Source organism: Gobius niger (genome assembly GCF_951799975.1).
Source record: "Gobius niger genome assembly, chromosome: 5".
In the NCBI taxonomy this organism is placed as follows: Eukaryota; Metazoa; Chordata; class Actinopteri; order Gobiiformes; family Gobiidae; genus Gobius; species Gobius niger.
In genome coordinates, this window is record NC_136856.1 from 25,522,360 (window position 1) to 25,534,512 (window position 12,153).

The following is a 12,153-nucleotide window of genomic DNA, read 5'->3' on the forward strand; positions in this document are numbered from 1 at the left end:
TTGGTAACTCTCGTGGCTCCCTTTCCTATAGCCTCACTCTCTACTCCTCTTTAGCCTACAGACCTGAACCTGACCAGCCCCGTGGACACAGTGTTAGATCGAGCCCGGAAACTGACTCCAATTCAGGTCAGAATTTTAACCGCATTTACCGAACCAATGCCGTCCATCAGCGTGAGGAGAGACGCCACCACTCGTTTCTCCACTTCGTTCTGCGCCCCCTCTCTTTTCGGACAGAGCGCATCCAGCTCATCAATGAAGATGATGGCAGGCTGTCTGGACCAGAAGAAATGCAAGAGGTGAAGTTGTGTCCTCCATCAAAAGCAATAAAGGTGCAAAAAACACATACACTAAATCTGACACATATTCATGTTTTCATATGCTATTCTAATTATTACTTAACCTCTTAACCCCTGCTTGAACAAAGCACATTTTCTCCAGTTTGGCTTTACCCAAATCAAAAAAAAGAGTCAAAATAGCAACAAAAACGTGACAAATATGCAACAAAAAAGCCACAAAAAAGTGACAAAAACAGCAACATGAGAGTGACAGAAAGGTGACAATCACGTGACAAAAATGTGGTGAAACCACCACAACAAAGCAACGGAAAAAAATTATGATAAAGCAACAAAAACACAACAAAGTAACACAATGAAAACACAACAAAAATGCTTCAAAAATGCGGCGACAAAAAAATTGCTTTCAAATGAGGCATTACACAAGCTTTTAGATTTGGGTAAAGCCAAACTTGAGAAAATGTGCTGAGTTAAGGCATGGAGTAAGAGGTTAATATAATAATGCATCTTAGCCCCGATTTACACCAGTTACATGGCAACTATGATGAATAGTTGAAAACATGGAACAATATTCTCGTAGCCATAACATAAAAACGCTTATACATACTCATACATACTCATACATACTCATACATACTCATACATACTCATACACCAGGAGTCAATAAAAAAAGAAATAATTGTAATACAGTCAAATCAACAGCAGATGGCAGCATAGAGCCAGGCCTTCTGAACTATTTAGTGAAACCGTCAGCTGTGCAGCCCTAATGGTTCATTTTGAAAACCCGCCTTAACTGTGCACATATTCTCCAGTTCAGCTTTACCTAAATCTGAAAGCTTCTCAAATGGAGCTGACAGCCTTTGAAAGCTAAGACCTACAAAACTGAGTTTTTTCTGGCGCCACTTCTTAAAATATTTTTGATGCTTTCATCGTCACGTTTTTGTTGCTTTTTTGTCATCTGTTTTGTTGCTTTTTCATCCCTTTTTCGTCATCTTTTTTGTTGTTTTTGTGGCTTTTCCATCATCTTTTCATCACTTTTTAGTCACCTGTTTTGTCACTTGTTCATCACTGTTTTGTAGCCTGTTTTGTGGCCTGTTTTGTTGTGTTTTTATAGCTTTTCCATAATATTTCTATCACTTTTTTGTCTTTTTTGTTGTGTTTTCATCCTCCTTCTCGTTTTTGTTGCTATTTTGACGCTTTTTTCAAGAAGCTTTTACATTTTGTAAAGGTCAAACTGGAGAAAATGTGCTTGATTAATTAAGGCGGGGGGTAAGAGGTTAAAATATACTGTTGTTGCCATTTATTTCTCGTTAATGACTAACTCATTTGAGGAAGTTCGCATTGTTGGCCTGAAACTTAGATGTTTACTTTGTTTCATGAAGTTTCAAAGTAAATGTAAAAGCGAGTCCATTCTGTGTCACATAGCAACAGCGTGAGGTGGTAACTGCCCAATTTGCTAAAGTGGCCTTGTATTGACTGATGAGAGGTGCGTCACATGCAACACGAGCGGCTGATGCAATGGCAGGGTAACATCAACAGGACACCTCTGTAAAGCTCCTACCTCTGAGACGCTTCAGTAAAAATCTGCCGGAGCCTTGCTTCAGTCTCGCCATAAAACCTGTCAACATACAAACAGTCTCCTCTTATATAAACAAATTAATCTCATTATAAAATGTTCAGGTGAACCAATACATCTTCCCCAATTTTTGTTTTATTTATTTTTTGCCAGTCCCCATGCCAAAACATTAACGCTGTTCCTTACTTACTTGCTCACAATCTCTGGTCCGTTTATAACAGTCATATGAGCCCCCACTTCATTGGCTATGGCTCGGCCAATCATTGTTTTCCCTGTTCCCGGGGGCCCGTAGAGAAGGACTCCTCTTGGGGGTGGGATACCTGCAAAGATAGAAGTAGACATTAAAAGCTACAGTTTATTAAATAATGTAGTAGTTCGCTTGGCTAGAAAGTCCCCTACCATAGTTTGAAAATAGCTCTGGGTTTTTCAGTGGGAGTTCAATTGTCTCCCTGATGGCATCCAATTGATGGCTGAGCCCGCCGATTGAACTATAGGTGACTTTTGTGTTTTTAGAATCTTCTTGCACAGTCTGAGCGACTCTGTCCTTAAACATGACTTTAGTTGTGCAGGTAAGGCAGTAGAAAGTGTCAGTACTCAACACGCCACCAGGGGGAGCTGGAAGAAACTTTTCTGTATGTTCTATGTTTATTGAGGTCTCTTGTGATTCTGCAGGTGCATTTAGGGAGTTGTGGGAAGGCGTGGGAGGGGCTGGGGGTGAGGACAGAGACGGGAGTGGTGCAGCTCGGCAAGGGGTGCTCGCTGTAGGGCAGGTGTCTCCACTTGGGCTTGGAGTGTGGGGTCCGCTGTCGTCCACTGTGAGTAAGCCCATTTGAAGTGACAGGTCAGCAGAAGAGCAGTCCAGAGCTGGGGGATCTAAAGAGGACTCGTTCACTTCAGTGTCCTGTCCAGAAGAAGGAGCGGGTCTCTGCAGGGTTACACCATCCTCTCCAAAGATGGTCTCTACACGGAGACTGCACGAGCGACCAAAGTAACTCAGATAGACGACGTTACCAGGGAGGATGATGTTTCCATCTGGAGGGAAAGAAAATATACAATTTACAGTTAGCGCTCGTGCTTCAGAGCAAGAAAGCAAGAGGGTGCTTTGTTTCCCCCTACCACTAAAAACAAGTACGATAGGACAGGATGAACGATTGAGAGTGTGAGTGTGGAACAGCAAAGGGAAATTAGCCCAATACAAGGCGTGTTTGCATGCATGAGTCTCATGTGTGTTCATCAGTATGCACGACCCCCAACCAAATAAGCAAATAACCTTTGTTTCTTTATTGTACACATACTAGTAATACAAAATAATTTAGTATATGGTACTAATAGTATAAACACTATAAGGACTTGTGAACTCAATGTTTGGTAAGACACACATTTGATAAAAAAAAATATGTGTAAATATTGGGGGGGCACCAAATACATTTAATGTAAAGAAGACTATCAATAACAGTAAAAACTTACCTAAAGATCTTAAGAAAAAGTTTCTGAACTCATCTGTGTCAAGTTTGTCATCTTTTGACCTGAAATTAGAGTTTGGGTTATAAATCACAGATAAACATATCAGTCTGCAGTTGCATAAGTGTGTCAGCAGATGGCAGTCTTTTACCAAAATATAAAAGTTCCCTTTGTACTGTTGACAATAGCGTTGTTACTAACAATAATGACATGCACACATTAGTAGACTATATACATACACAGAGTTGTTGTTGTTGTTGAAGTCTTATAATTATAATAATTCATTCACTCATTCATTCATATAGTTTAGTGTTTGTTGTGTACTACTACTGATACATTTAGTCTAAACTAATGTTTGATATCACAGCAGATGCACATCAATAATCATTACTATGGATATTCATGGTGACTGTGGTATACCTGCTTGAGAGCAGCACCTCTGTGGCCTGGAGCACTGGTCCAGTAACGGGCTGCACCATCACCTCATCTCCCTGCTTCACCTTCAGGTTACTCTGAGCACACTTCTGTAGCCCCACTTTACCACCAGGGAACATTGCCACCGGCCACCCCAAAGCCACCTGGCAGACGGAAGAACAGGTCTAGACTCTGATGTGACAGGTGATGTGACAGGGAGGTAACCATAACAACATGTGTTCCTACCTCTTGTCCAACAGGGCTGGTCAACAGAACTGGTCTGCTGATACACACACTGGCACACTTCATGGAGTTGAGACCCATTTGGGCCAGCCATGATCTGCAGCTTTTGGGGGTCTTGTCATCCGCTGTGTGAGCAAAAAAAAAATACATATTGCCTCCGTTATACTGTATGGCTTTTATAATTAGGTGAATGATTTTTCAAGTAATATTTCAATTTAATTTAGTCAAACTGATTTTTATCAGTGTAAACAAAAGCAACAAATGGACACCAAGAAATGAGCAGGCTGCAAATCATAGCTTGAAAAAATTGTTTAATAAATCCTGAGCCTGTTATTAACCCTCAGGTTTCAAATTATCCTTATATCATGATTGACTTGCCTAGACCATAATCCTGGACCAAAGAAAAGTCAGAGGAGGAAACCATGGGTCTTTTATTTTTAATAAAATGTTGGTGGGGGCAAGTTCAACAACACCTGCCACCAATGTACACAACAAATGCCAGTTGCTTTAAAGATATTGCCTGAAAACCAACGTTACCTTTTTCAATGAAGTCGATGACGGTGAATAAGTTGTTGTTTCTGCCGCATTGACCAGGAGAGTCGTCAGAAAGTCCTTCCTTCAGCCCGAGAGAACTGTCTCCTTCGCTTGTTCTTTTAGATTTGCTTTTATTTTTCTTAGAAGACATTTTAAACCAGCAAATACTCCCCACGTGAAAGCCCAGACATGTGTAAACACGACGCGGTGCCGCTAACTTCCTGGTTAACGCCGAAGCCCCGCCCAGCTTTACCGTAACTCACGTAAAAACACCACGTATCTCTCATGTTTATTTGATTTCGACATAATAAATTAGGTTGGTATTGTAGACACAAATCTGCTATTAAATTTCTATTACTATATGTATATATCAGTCATGGAATGGTTTTAGTTCATGTTTATTGAAAGTTTGACTAGATTTTTGTTTCCCATTTTCATCCATGTTTACGGTAATTACACAACTTCCAAGGCGGACCTTTATGCAAGCGGTCGTGAGCGCTCCACGTTCGTTGGATATTTGACCGTTTTACGATTTAAATTGCTCGTTTTAAACAGAACAGTAAAATGTCCGCCTTTGTGTTAAACTGTAGACTCTTACGCTCGATCAGGAGGACGTTTAGCAGTGGAGCAGCCTGTCCTACACGTAAATGTGCCCGTGCACTTTCATGTTCTGCAGCTTGTTCCCAGCTCCAGGAGGCGCAGGGATCCACTGGCCTCACGGGCAAAGTCGATCGGTTTGGAGGAGTGACAGTGGACTTGACCGTGAGCAGTGTGCCACAGGACATCAGCGAGAGTGCTTTTAGTAGTTTGCTGCACGGTATGTTTTAGACTGGATCACAGATTGCCTGAAGTAAAAAGCCCTACAGGACGTGCATGGTTGACAAAAATAGGTGCCTGTGGTGTAACATGCATGCGTGCTCTTTCTTACCTAATCATTGACCCTCTTCAATAACATAGATCAGTGGTTATATTATGATGTAATTGGACTATATGTTTTATGCGCAAATAGCTCATTGTTAAAGCCATACTGAACAACATCCACCAAATAAATAGAATAACATTCAAGAATTTATTTGATTACAGACATCCTAAGACCTGACTTTACTGTGAGCTTCTTGACTAAAGAAGGCAGCAAAATATGAGATTAAAATAATAATAATAATAATAATAATAATGTGGTAAGCATTGTAGCCACAGCTGCCCTGGTGTAGACTGATGTAAGTGAGGCAACCAGTCTGCGCCATTGGCCCTCCGGCCACCACCAACCACTCACTCACACACTACATTCACCCCAGGCTTCCTTGTGTTCCCAAACGGTCTCTCATCCAAGTACCAACCAGGCCTTTCCTGCCCAGCGTCTGAGATCTGACGGGACTGGGCATAACAAAGGCAGTATGGCCCTAAAATAGGTCCTCATCAAATCCATTCTTTGATTACTCTTTGCAAAATTATCATTTGTCTATGTCCAGCCGGTCATTAGGAGCATGTTTTGTATTGCAGGCACTGGCAGCATCAGTATTTAGAATCCAAAATGTTATGCAGCATGCCTTTTAAGAAATGAAAACAAAGTTCAATCATTGTTTTTGTCTTGTCCTCTCCTCACTTCATGTCGTTGCATTACAATGGTATTTGTATTTGTATGTTAATTCCATATAGTCCATTAGGGAGGCACAATTAAGTCCAATGGGTCATGTTAAAAACCTGACCTGCTAATCCTGCAGTGTTGAGCTTTTCCATGCTCTGAAAGGCATTGTTTATTAGTGCACCTTGTTGTGTTAACTGGGTGAACGGTGAACTGAATTCTCCATGACGGAAAAGAATGAACTTCTAATAGAACATTTTTACTGATGCCTCTGTTTTCTTCTCTATCTCTCCTCAGATTCGTTGACCCAGTGGAGAGCAGAGGGGAAGGTAGCTGTATGGCTCAGAATCCCCATCTCTCTGAGCCGGTGCGCCGCTGCTGCCTCCACACATGGCTTCACCTTTCACCACGCCAAATCTGACCACAGCGTCATGTCCCTGTGGCTCGGCCAGGGCGAGAACAGGCTGCCAGGATTCGCCACGCATCAAATAGGAGTAGCAGGTAGAGAGCCTTATTTAGGAGTTAAAAGAATTATTCATGTTTTTGGAAATATTCTTTGTGGAAACAACTTAAAACTAAAAATAACAACTGCACATATTTTCTATTACAAATCATAAGGTTTCTTTTCACAACATGTTCGATTGCACAATTTTACATTGCCCATAAGTATTGTGATGATTAGGGTTGCCAGGTAACAGCAGCCACACCTGACCATATGTATATAAAATAAACGCCCAAAACCAGTGAATATACTGGAATTTATAGAATCCTATGTATTTTACTAGTTTACAGAGCCACAGCTGCTCAAAATGCCTTGGATTTATTTGAGGCCACCTGAGGAAACCAGGCCAGTCAATTCTGATGTAATGTGTCTGATCATCCACCAGAGGGCAGGGCATAGTTTGGTCTTATCGAACGTGGTCCATTCAGATCATGTCAGAACATGTCCCCAGCATCTTTCTGAGGCCAGGAGCCCCTGGTTTGTTCTAAACAGTGTTGCTGATGCTGATGCAAGGACCGAGAATGTTATGAGGCTGTTGAAACTGATTGTAATGTCTGTGGAAGTTGGATCGTGTCCAGAGCGAGAGTTATTAGCAAGAGCAACAACTTCTTTCAGAGCTCATCCCATGTCTCTCTCACAATCAAGAATCAAGTATCAAAGATCAAGGAAGTCACAGAGATTCACATATCATTATATAGAGTTTTAACAGCCTTGTATATGTAGACACAACAGATACCATTCTGCTTGTCTCTCATAACAAATTGTACATAGTTTAGTGTCTTGGGTCAAATTAACCTTAGCATTCTTACACAACGTTATAAACAAAATAACGGAAATATCATCTCCACATAACTGTGTTACAGAATGCTAGAATGGGAAACTACAGTGCTTAAAAAATACATCCATAAATTACATAATGAGCCACTACAAGGAAAATAAATATGTATAAGAGTATTTTCCGTATTTATGTTTAGTTTTTTAGGTCTCGTTAAAATAGTAGGGGCTAAATTAAAGGGCCTATATGTGATTTTAAATCATCACCGTGCTGGGTATCTAATTATAAAGCATTTTTATCAATCGTTTATTAAAGGTCTTTACACAGTGGCATTTTCCCATCAACCAGTGCTCCTCCTGTGACCAAAACAGTGAAGATGGCGGCCACGACACAACGATCTTTCACCAAAGAAAAAAAAGAGTGGAAAAAGAGTGGTGCGCACTGAATGGGTGCTGCTGCCGGATGCTCTCTCATCGAATGCAATTTCTCCATCTGTGAGATCAATAAAGTATCATCTTATCTTATCTTATAAAGGCCACTGTGATGGAAAATAAAGGCCACTGGGTCACTGACATTTCAGTGACCCAGTGGCCTTTATTTAAAAAGTTCCATAATGCACCTTTAAGTTCGAAAACAATTCGGATCACAACTTACAATTTAACTGACAATATTGCATGCTGCCTATTTAATTCATAAACAAGAAAAATAAGGCATAGGGCCTTGAGAGTACAAATTGGCGCAAATAATAAAAAATTCAGCGTTCTTAAAAGGAAAGAATACATAGAAACTGCACAAAATCAGTTTCTTGTGACACAGATATTGCAATAATAATAATTTAGGAATATATTATATAGTAGTTTAGTCTTTTAATGGATGAAACAAAGTTGGAAGTATAAACGGCGATTCAAAAATGAACACGTCCTAAAGCCAAGGCGCTCTGCTGATTTGCTCCTGGGCCCTTTAGGTTAATATGCATAATATTTTCAGTGAGCGTCAAGTTTCCTTAACCAATAGCGCTTAATGATAGGCTCCACCGTCGGTGCGTCCACACTGTGTGAAAAGCCATATGGCACGGGCAGAAGCATGACGTCAGTTTCCTCTGGAAGCTCCAACTCGGTGTCAGTCTTTACCGTGATCCGCCCCACTGTCCACATCTGTAACATCCATTCTGGGTCCGAGCGCTGCTGTCCTCCTCCTCCTCCTCCTCTTCCGACGAAGTGTTCGTTCGAAAAAAAGCTTTACCTGAAAAATGGCTCCAACGGAAAGGGAAATATTCAGCGGTGGAATCGGATGACGGCTTGTGGTCAGACGCCAAAAATAACCTAATTCTAATAACCCAAGGGCCGTGGGCTGACAAGAGTTTGTTATCAGAAACCGATTCTTGTTTTGGAAAGAAATGCTAACCAGGCAGTTGGCACGTATCACTGTCGTAAATGGGGAGGAACATTTCATAATCCAAAAAATAATAATCATTCAGAGATTGAGCTGACCCCAAAATAAAAACAGGCATAAAGAACCCCATGGTTCTTTATGCCTGTTTTTATTTTGGGGTCTGAGGGGGTCTGCAAACGATGATTAGTCGTGGTCCAAACACCTTCCTAACTCTCCCAAACACCCAATTCTTCACAGGGACGACTTTTATGTAGTAATGTCACAGTAATGCCTTCTCGTTCAGGGCTTTGATATTAGATACTTAGTGAAGAAAAGTCCTTTTTCACAAATGCTTTTAAAATATACCCAAGGACAACCCATTTTTTATTTGGCTCCAAGAAAAACCTGAAACTAAAGTGGGGTCAATAGTGAACTGCTGCGTCAGAAAATAAGCCAATAATAAGGGGTAACATCTGTTTCAAGGGTTCTACTGCATCCTCAGAGAATACATTGCGTTCAAGCAAATCATTGTGGATAATATAAATTCATGGCCTCTGCTGGAGCTTCAAAACTGATGGCCTAAAAAGTGCCATTGTACCTCTCAGTTGATTATGGGCTGAAAATATATGTTTTGTTTTGGGCTTTTTTATATGTTTTGTCATTTAGATCACACACTGACCTTTGTGTGTCAGCAAGTATGCTGTTAATATTGACTTGACTGGTGTAAAATAAACACATCTTTTTTTGCAGGTGCAGTGGTTGATGAGTCCAATGGGAAGGTTCTGGTTGTTCAGGACAGGAATAAGGTTTGTGTGCCTTTGTGTCCACTGTTCTAAATTCCCAGTCACTTTTATCTTCCACCTACCAAAAACATAACTACTTAAATCCTCTAATATTAATTTATTTGTAACCTATTTCTGGGCTATTTTTTATTTGCCCGTCAAAATGTGCGATTAGACTATTACAGAAATAAGTTGAGGCTCATTAAACAAGGTTGTTTCTGAGCACTGAAAGGTCACTCCGTGTATCCAGCAAATGGACTTCTGTTCTCAATAAACAGAAGCCATTAAAGATAAGTCACAGCAAAACTGTTTACAGACCTCAGCACCAGGGAAGTGAGTTTAACGTGCTCAAAACAGCACTAGTAAACAGAGTGCTGACCTGTTTGGGCTAAAAGCAGTGAACAGTCCTTGCAGTGTGCTCCGTACAGAGCCAGCGCTGTGGGACTCTTTCAACACCAGTCTATTGATCCGTGTTTACCCTCGCCACTGGCCTCAAAGTGAACAGGCCAGGAGGAGAGGATTTCACAGCTTTTCCACATTGCCAAGTGTCTTTAAAAAAAAACGCAAACAAACAACGTAACTACTCCGAAGGTACAAGGGACTTCATTAAAAAGGCTTATTTTAAAGTCATTATGTCGATAGTTTTAAACACTCGAGTTGACACAAGTTTGGTCAACACATGGAACAAATATATTTAATTCTGACATAGCCTATTCATATTCTGAAAATACACTGCCTGACCAAAAAAAACAGATGCCACAAAAACTGAGATGTAAGCACAGAGTAAAATTTTGAAAAGTTTTTAACCACCACCTGAACAGAGCACATTTTCTCCAGTTTGGCTTTTTCCCAAAAATGAAAGTTCTTGAAAAACAAGCATCTTAATCGACAAAAACGAGACTTAAATGATGAAAACGCAACAAAATGTGACTAAACAGGGAGAAAAAATGTAACTTAAGTGACAAAGATGCAGCAGAAAAGGGGGAAAAAATGCAGCAAAAAGGTGACGGAAAACGAAAGAAAAAGTGTCAAAAATGCAGCAAAAAGGCGAACAAAATGCTACCAAAAAGTGACAAAAATATGACAAAAATGCAACGAAAAAGGGGAAAAATGCGAAGGAAAAAAAAATCCAGCAAAAAAGTGTCAAAAATATGACAAAAAAGCGTCAAATGCGATGACAAAAATAACCTTTTAAAAAGTGATGACAACGAGGAAAACAATCTGTTTCGATCAGTTTTGTTCGCTTTCAAATGAGGTGTTTCATTGGCCTATAGGCTCCCGCCGAGAAGCTTTTAGATTTGGCTAAAGCTGAACTGGAGAAAATGCGTTGGGTAAGAGGTTAACATTTCTGCGGGGACTCAATAATGACCAACACCGGATTGCGCTTGTGAGGTTTATTTATCAACTTTACCATGCACAACTATAGTAGTGCACGTGAAAATACTCTTGACATGTGATGTGACGGCCCTTCTATATAGTATAATTATACATCCAGCATTCAAAAACTTTGTAAAGTACTACAAAAATAAAGTATATACAGCACTGGTATAATTTAATCAGCAGCTTTGTTCAGTACAACGGAAAAGTGGAGTTGTGTAGACCACAGTGAAGATCAGAAAGGCACAAGCATAACATGTACAATTAAATAAAATCTATTTACTGTTCCTTCGATTTCAATTGTTTTTAAGACGCTGTAGATGAAGGCAAATTCTGCATTGTACTTTGTTTCAGACAAAGAATGCATGGAAGTTCCCTGGAGGGCTGTCTGATCCAGGGGAGAACATCGGTGAGTTCAACAAACTAAAGCACTTCAATACATTATCTCTAATCTAAAACTATACATTCATAAAGTAGGAGCAGCATTTCTGTCAGGGCTTGACAATAGCACTTTAGCTCACTGGCCACTGAACTTGAACTCAAATGTCAAATATAGTCACTTGCTATTTCACTAGCCGGAGTAAACTACTAAAATACAAAAAAAACATCATCTACTGGCGTTAGGCTCGATAGCTACTGCTCAAGTCAAGCCCTGATTTCTGTTATGAACCACACAGGCACATGGGTGTCGTGTCAGTCCTCTTGTATTTCGTGTCGTCTGAGCTGTTCCTTCTCTGTCCACAGGCGTCACAGCGGTGCGGGAGGTCTTTGAGGAGACGGGGGTGCGCTCGGAGTTCAAGTCTCTGCTCAGCGTCCGGCAGCAGCACAACCACCCCGGGGCGTTCGGCATGTCCGACCTGTACCTGATCTGCCGCCTCAGCCCCCTGTCCTACCACATCGACTTCTGCCAGCACGAGTGTCTGCGCTGCGAGTGGCTGCAGCTGGAGGAGCTCGCCCAGACCTCGGCAACCACGCCCATCACCTCCAGAGTGGCCCGCCTGCTGCTGCACGGTCTCCGACATGGGTTTAAGAACATCGACCTGACCATGGAGGAGATGCCCGCTGTGTACTCGGGCATGTTTTACCAGCTGTACCACCGGCCGCTCCCAGACAACGACGCCGAGTAGGCACACTCTTCAGGCTGATAGCTAATACATGGCACATGCTGTTACGGTTGTTTTTGGAAGTACTGATACATTGGTAAATAGAGCAAAGGCAGGTACAGGTAACCCGGTCACAACA

General features: G+C 41.2%; 2 protein-coding genes across 2 annotated transcripts in view; one reads left to right on the plus strand and one right to left on the minus strand.

Annotated features, from left to right (window-relative positions):
• afg2a (AFG2 AAA ATPase homolog A) overlaps positions 1-4,728 on the minus strand; it is a 145,195-nt gene extending 140,467 nt beyond the window's left edge. Inside the window, exons 1-8 of the mRNA XM_079557264.1 lie at positions 4,526-4,728; positions 3,992-4,113; positions 3,752-3,909; positions 3,338-3,396; positions 2,270-2,902; positions 2,061-2,190; positions 1,856-1,912; positions 150-273 (exon numbers count right to left, since the gene is read on the minus strand). Of these exons, the coding sequence (XP_079413390.1) occupies positions 150-273; positions 1,856-1,912; positions 2,061-2,190; positions 2,270-2,902; positions 3,338-3,396; positions 3,752-3,909; positions 3,992-4,113; positions 4,526-4,673 (1,431 nt within the window). The 5' untranslated portion in view covers positions 4,674-4,728. The remainder of the gene's footprint in view (positions 1-149; positions 274-1,855; positions 1,913-2,060; positions 2,191-2,269; positions 2,903-3,337; positions 3,397-3,751; positions 3,910-3,991; positions 4,114-4,525) is intronic.
• Positions 4,729-4,997: 269 nt separating this feature from the next.
• nudt6 (nudix (nucleoside diphosphate linked moiety X)-type motif 6) lies at positions 4,998-12,124 on the plus strand. The gene is made up of 5 exons (XM_079557305.1): positions 4,998-5,339; positions 6,402-6,605; positions 9,503-9,558; positions 11,266-11,320; positions 11,656-12,124. Exons 1-5 carry the CDS (start codon positions 5,087-5,089, stop codon positions 12,036-12,038), a joined length of 951 nt encoding a protein of 316 aa, XP_079413431.1. The 5' UTR covers positions 4,998-5,086; the 3' UTR covers positions 12,039-12,124.
• Positions 12,125-12,153: the final 29 nt, after the last annotated feature.

Excerpts from the sequence above, each read along its gene's own strand:
- nudt6 (XM_079557305.1), top strand. The coding sequence starts at position 5,087 with ATGTCCGCCTTTGTGTTAAACTGTAGACTCTTACGCTCGATCAGGAGG. Across the intron at positions 9,559-11,265 it reads TTGTTCAGGACAGGAATAAG|ACAAAGAATGCATGGAAGTT; the intron begins GTTTGTGTGCCT and ends ACTTTGTTTCAG. Across the intron at positions 11,321-11,655 it reads TGATCCAGGGGAGAACATCG|GCGTCACAGCGGTGCGGGAG; the intron begins GTGAGTTCAACA and ends CTCTGTCCACAG.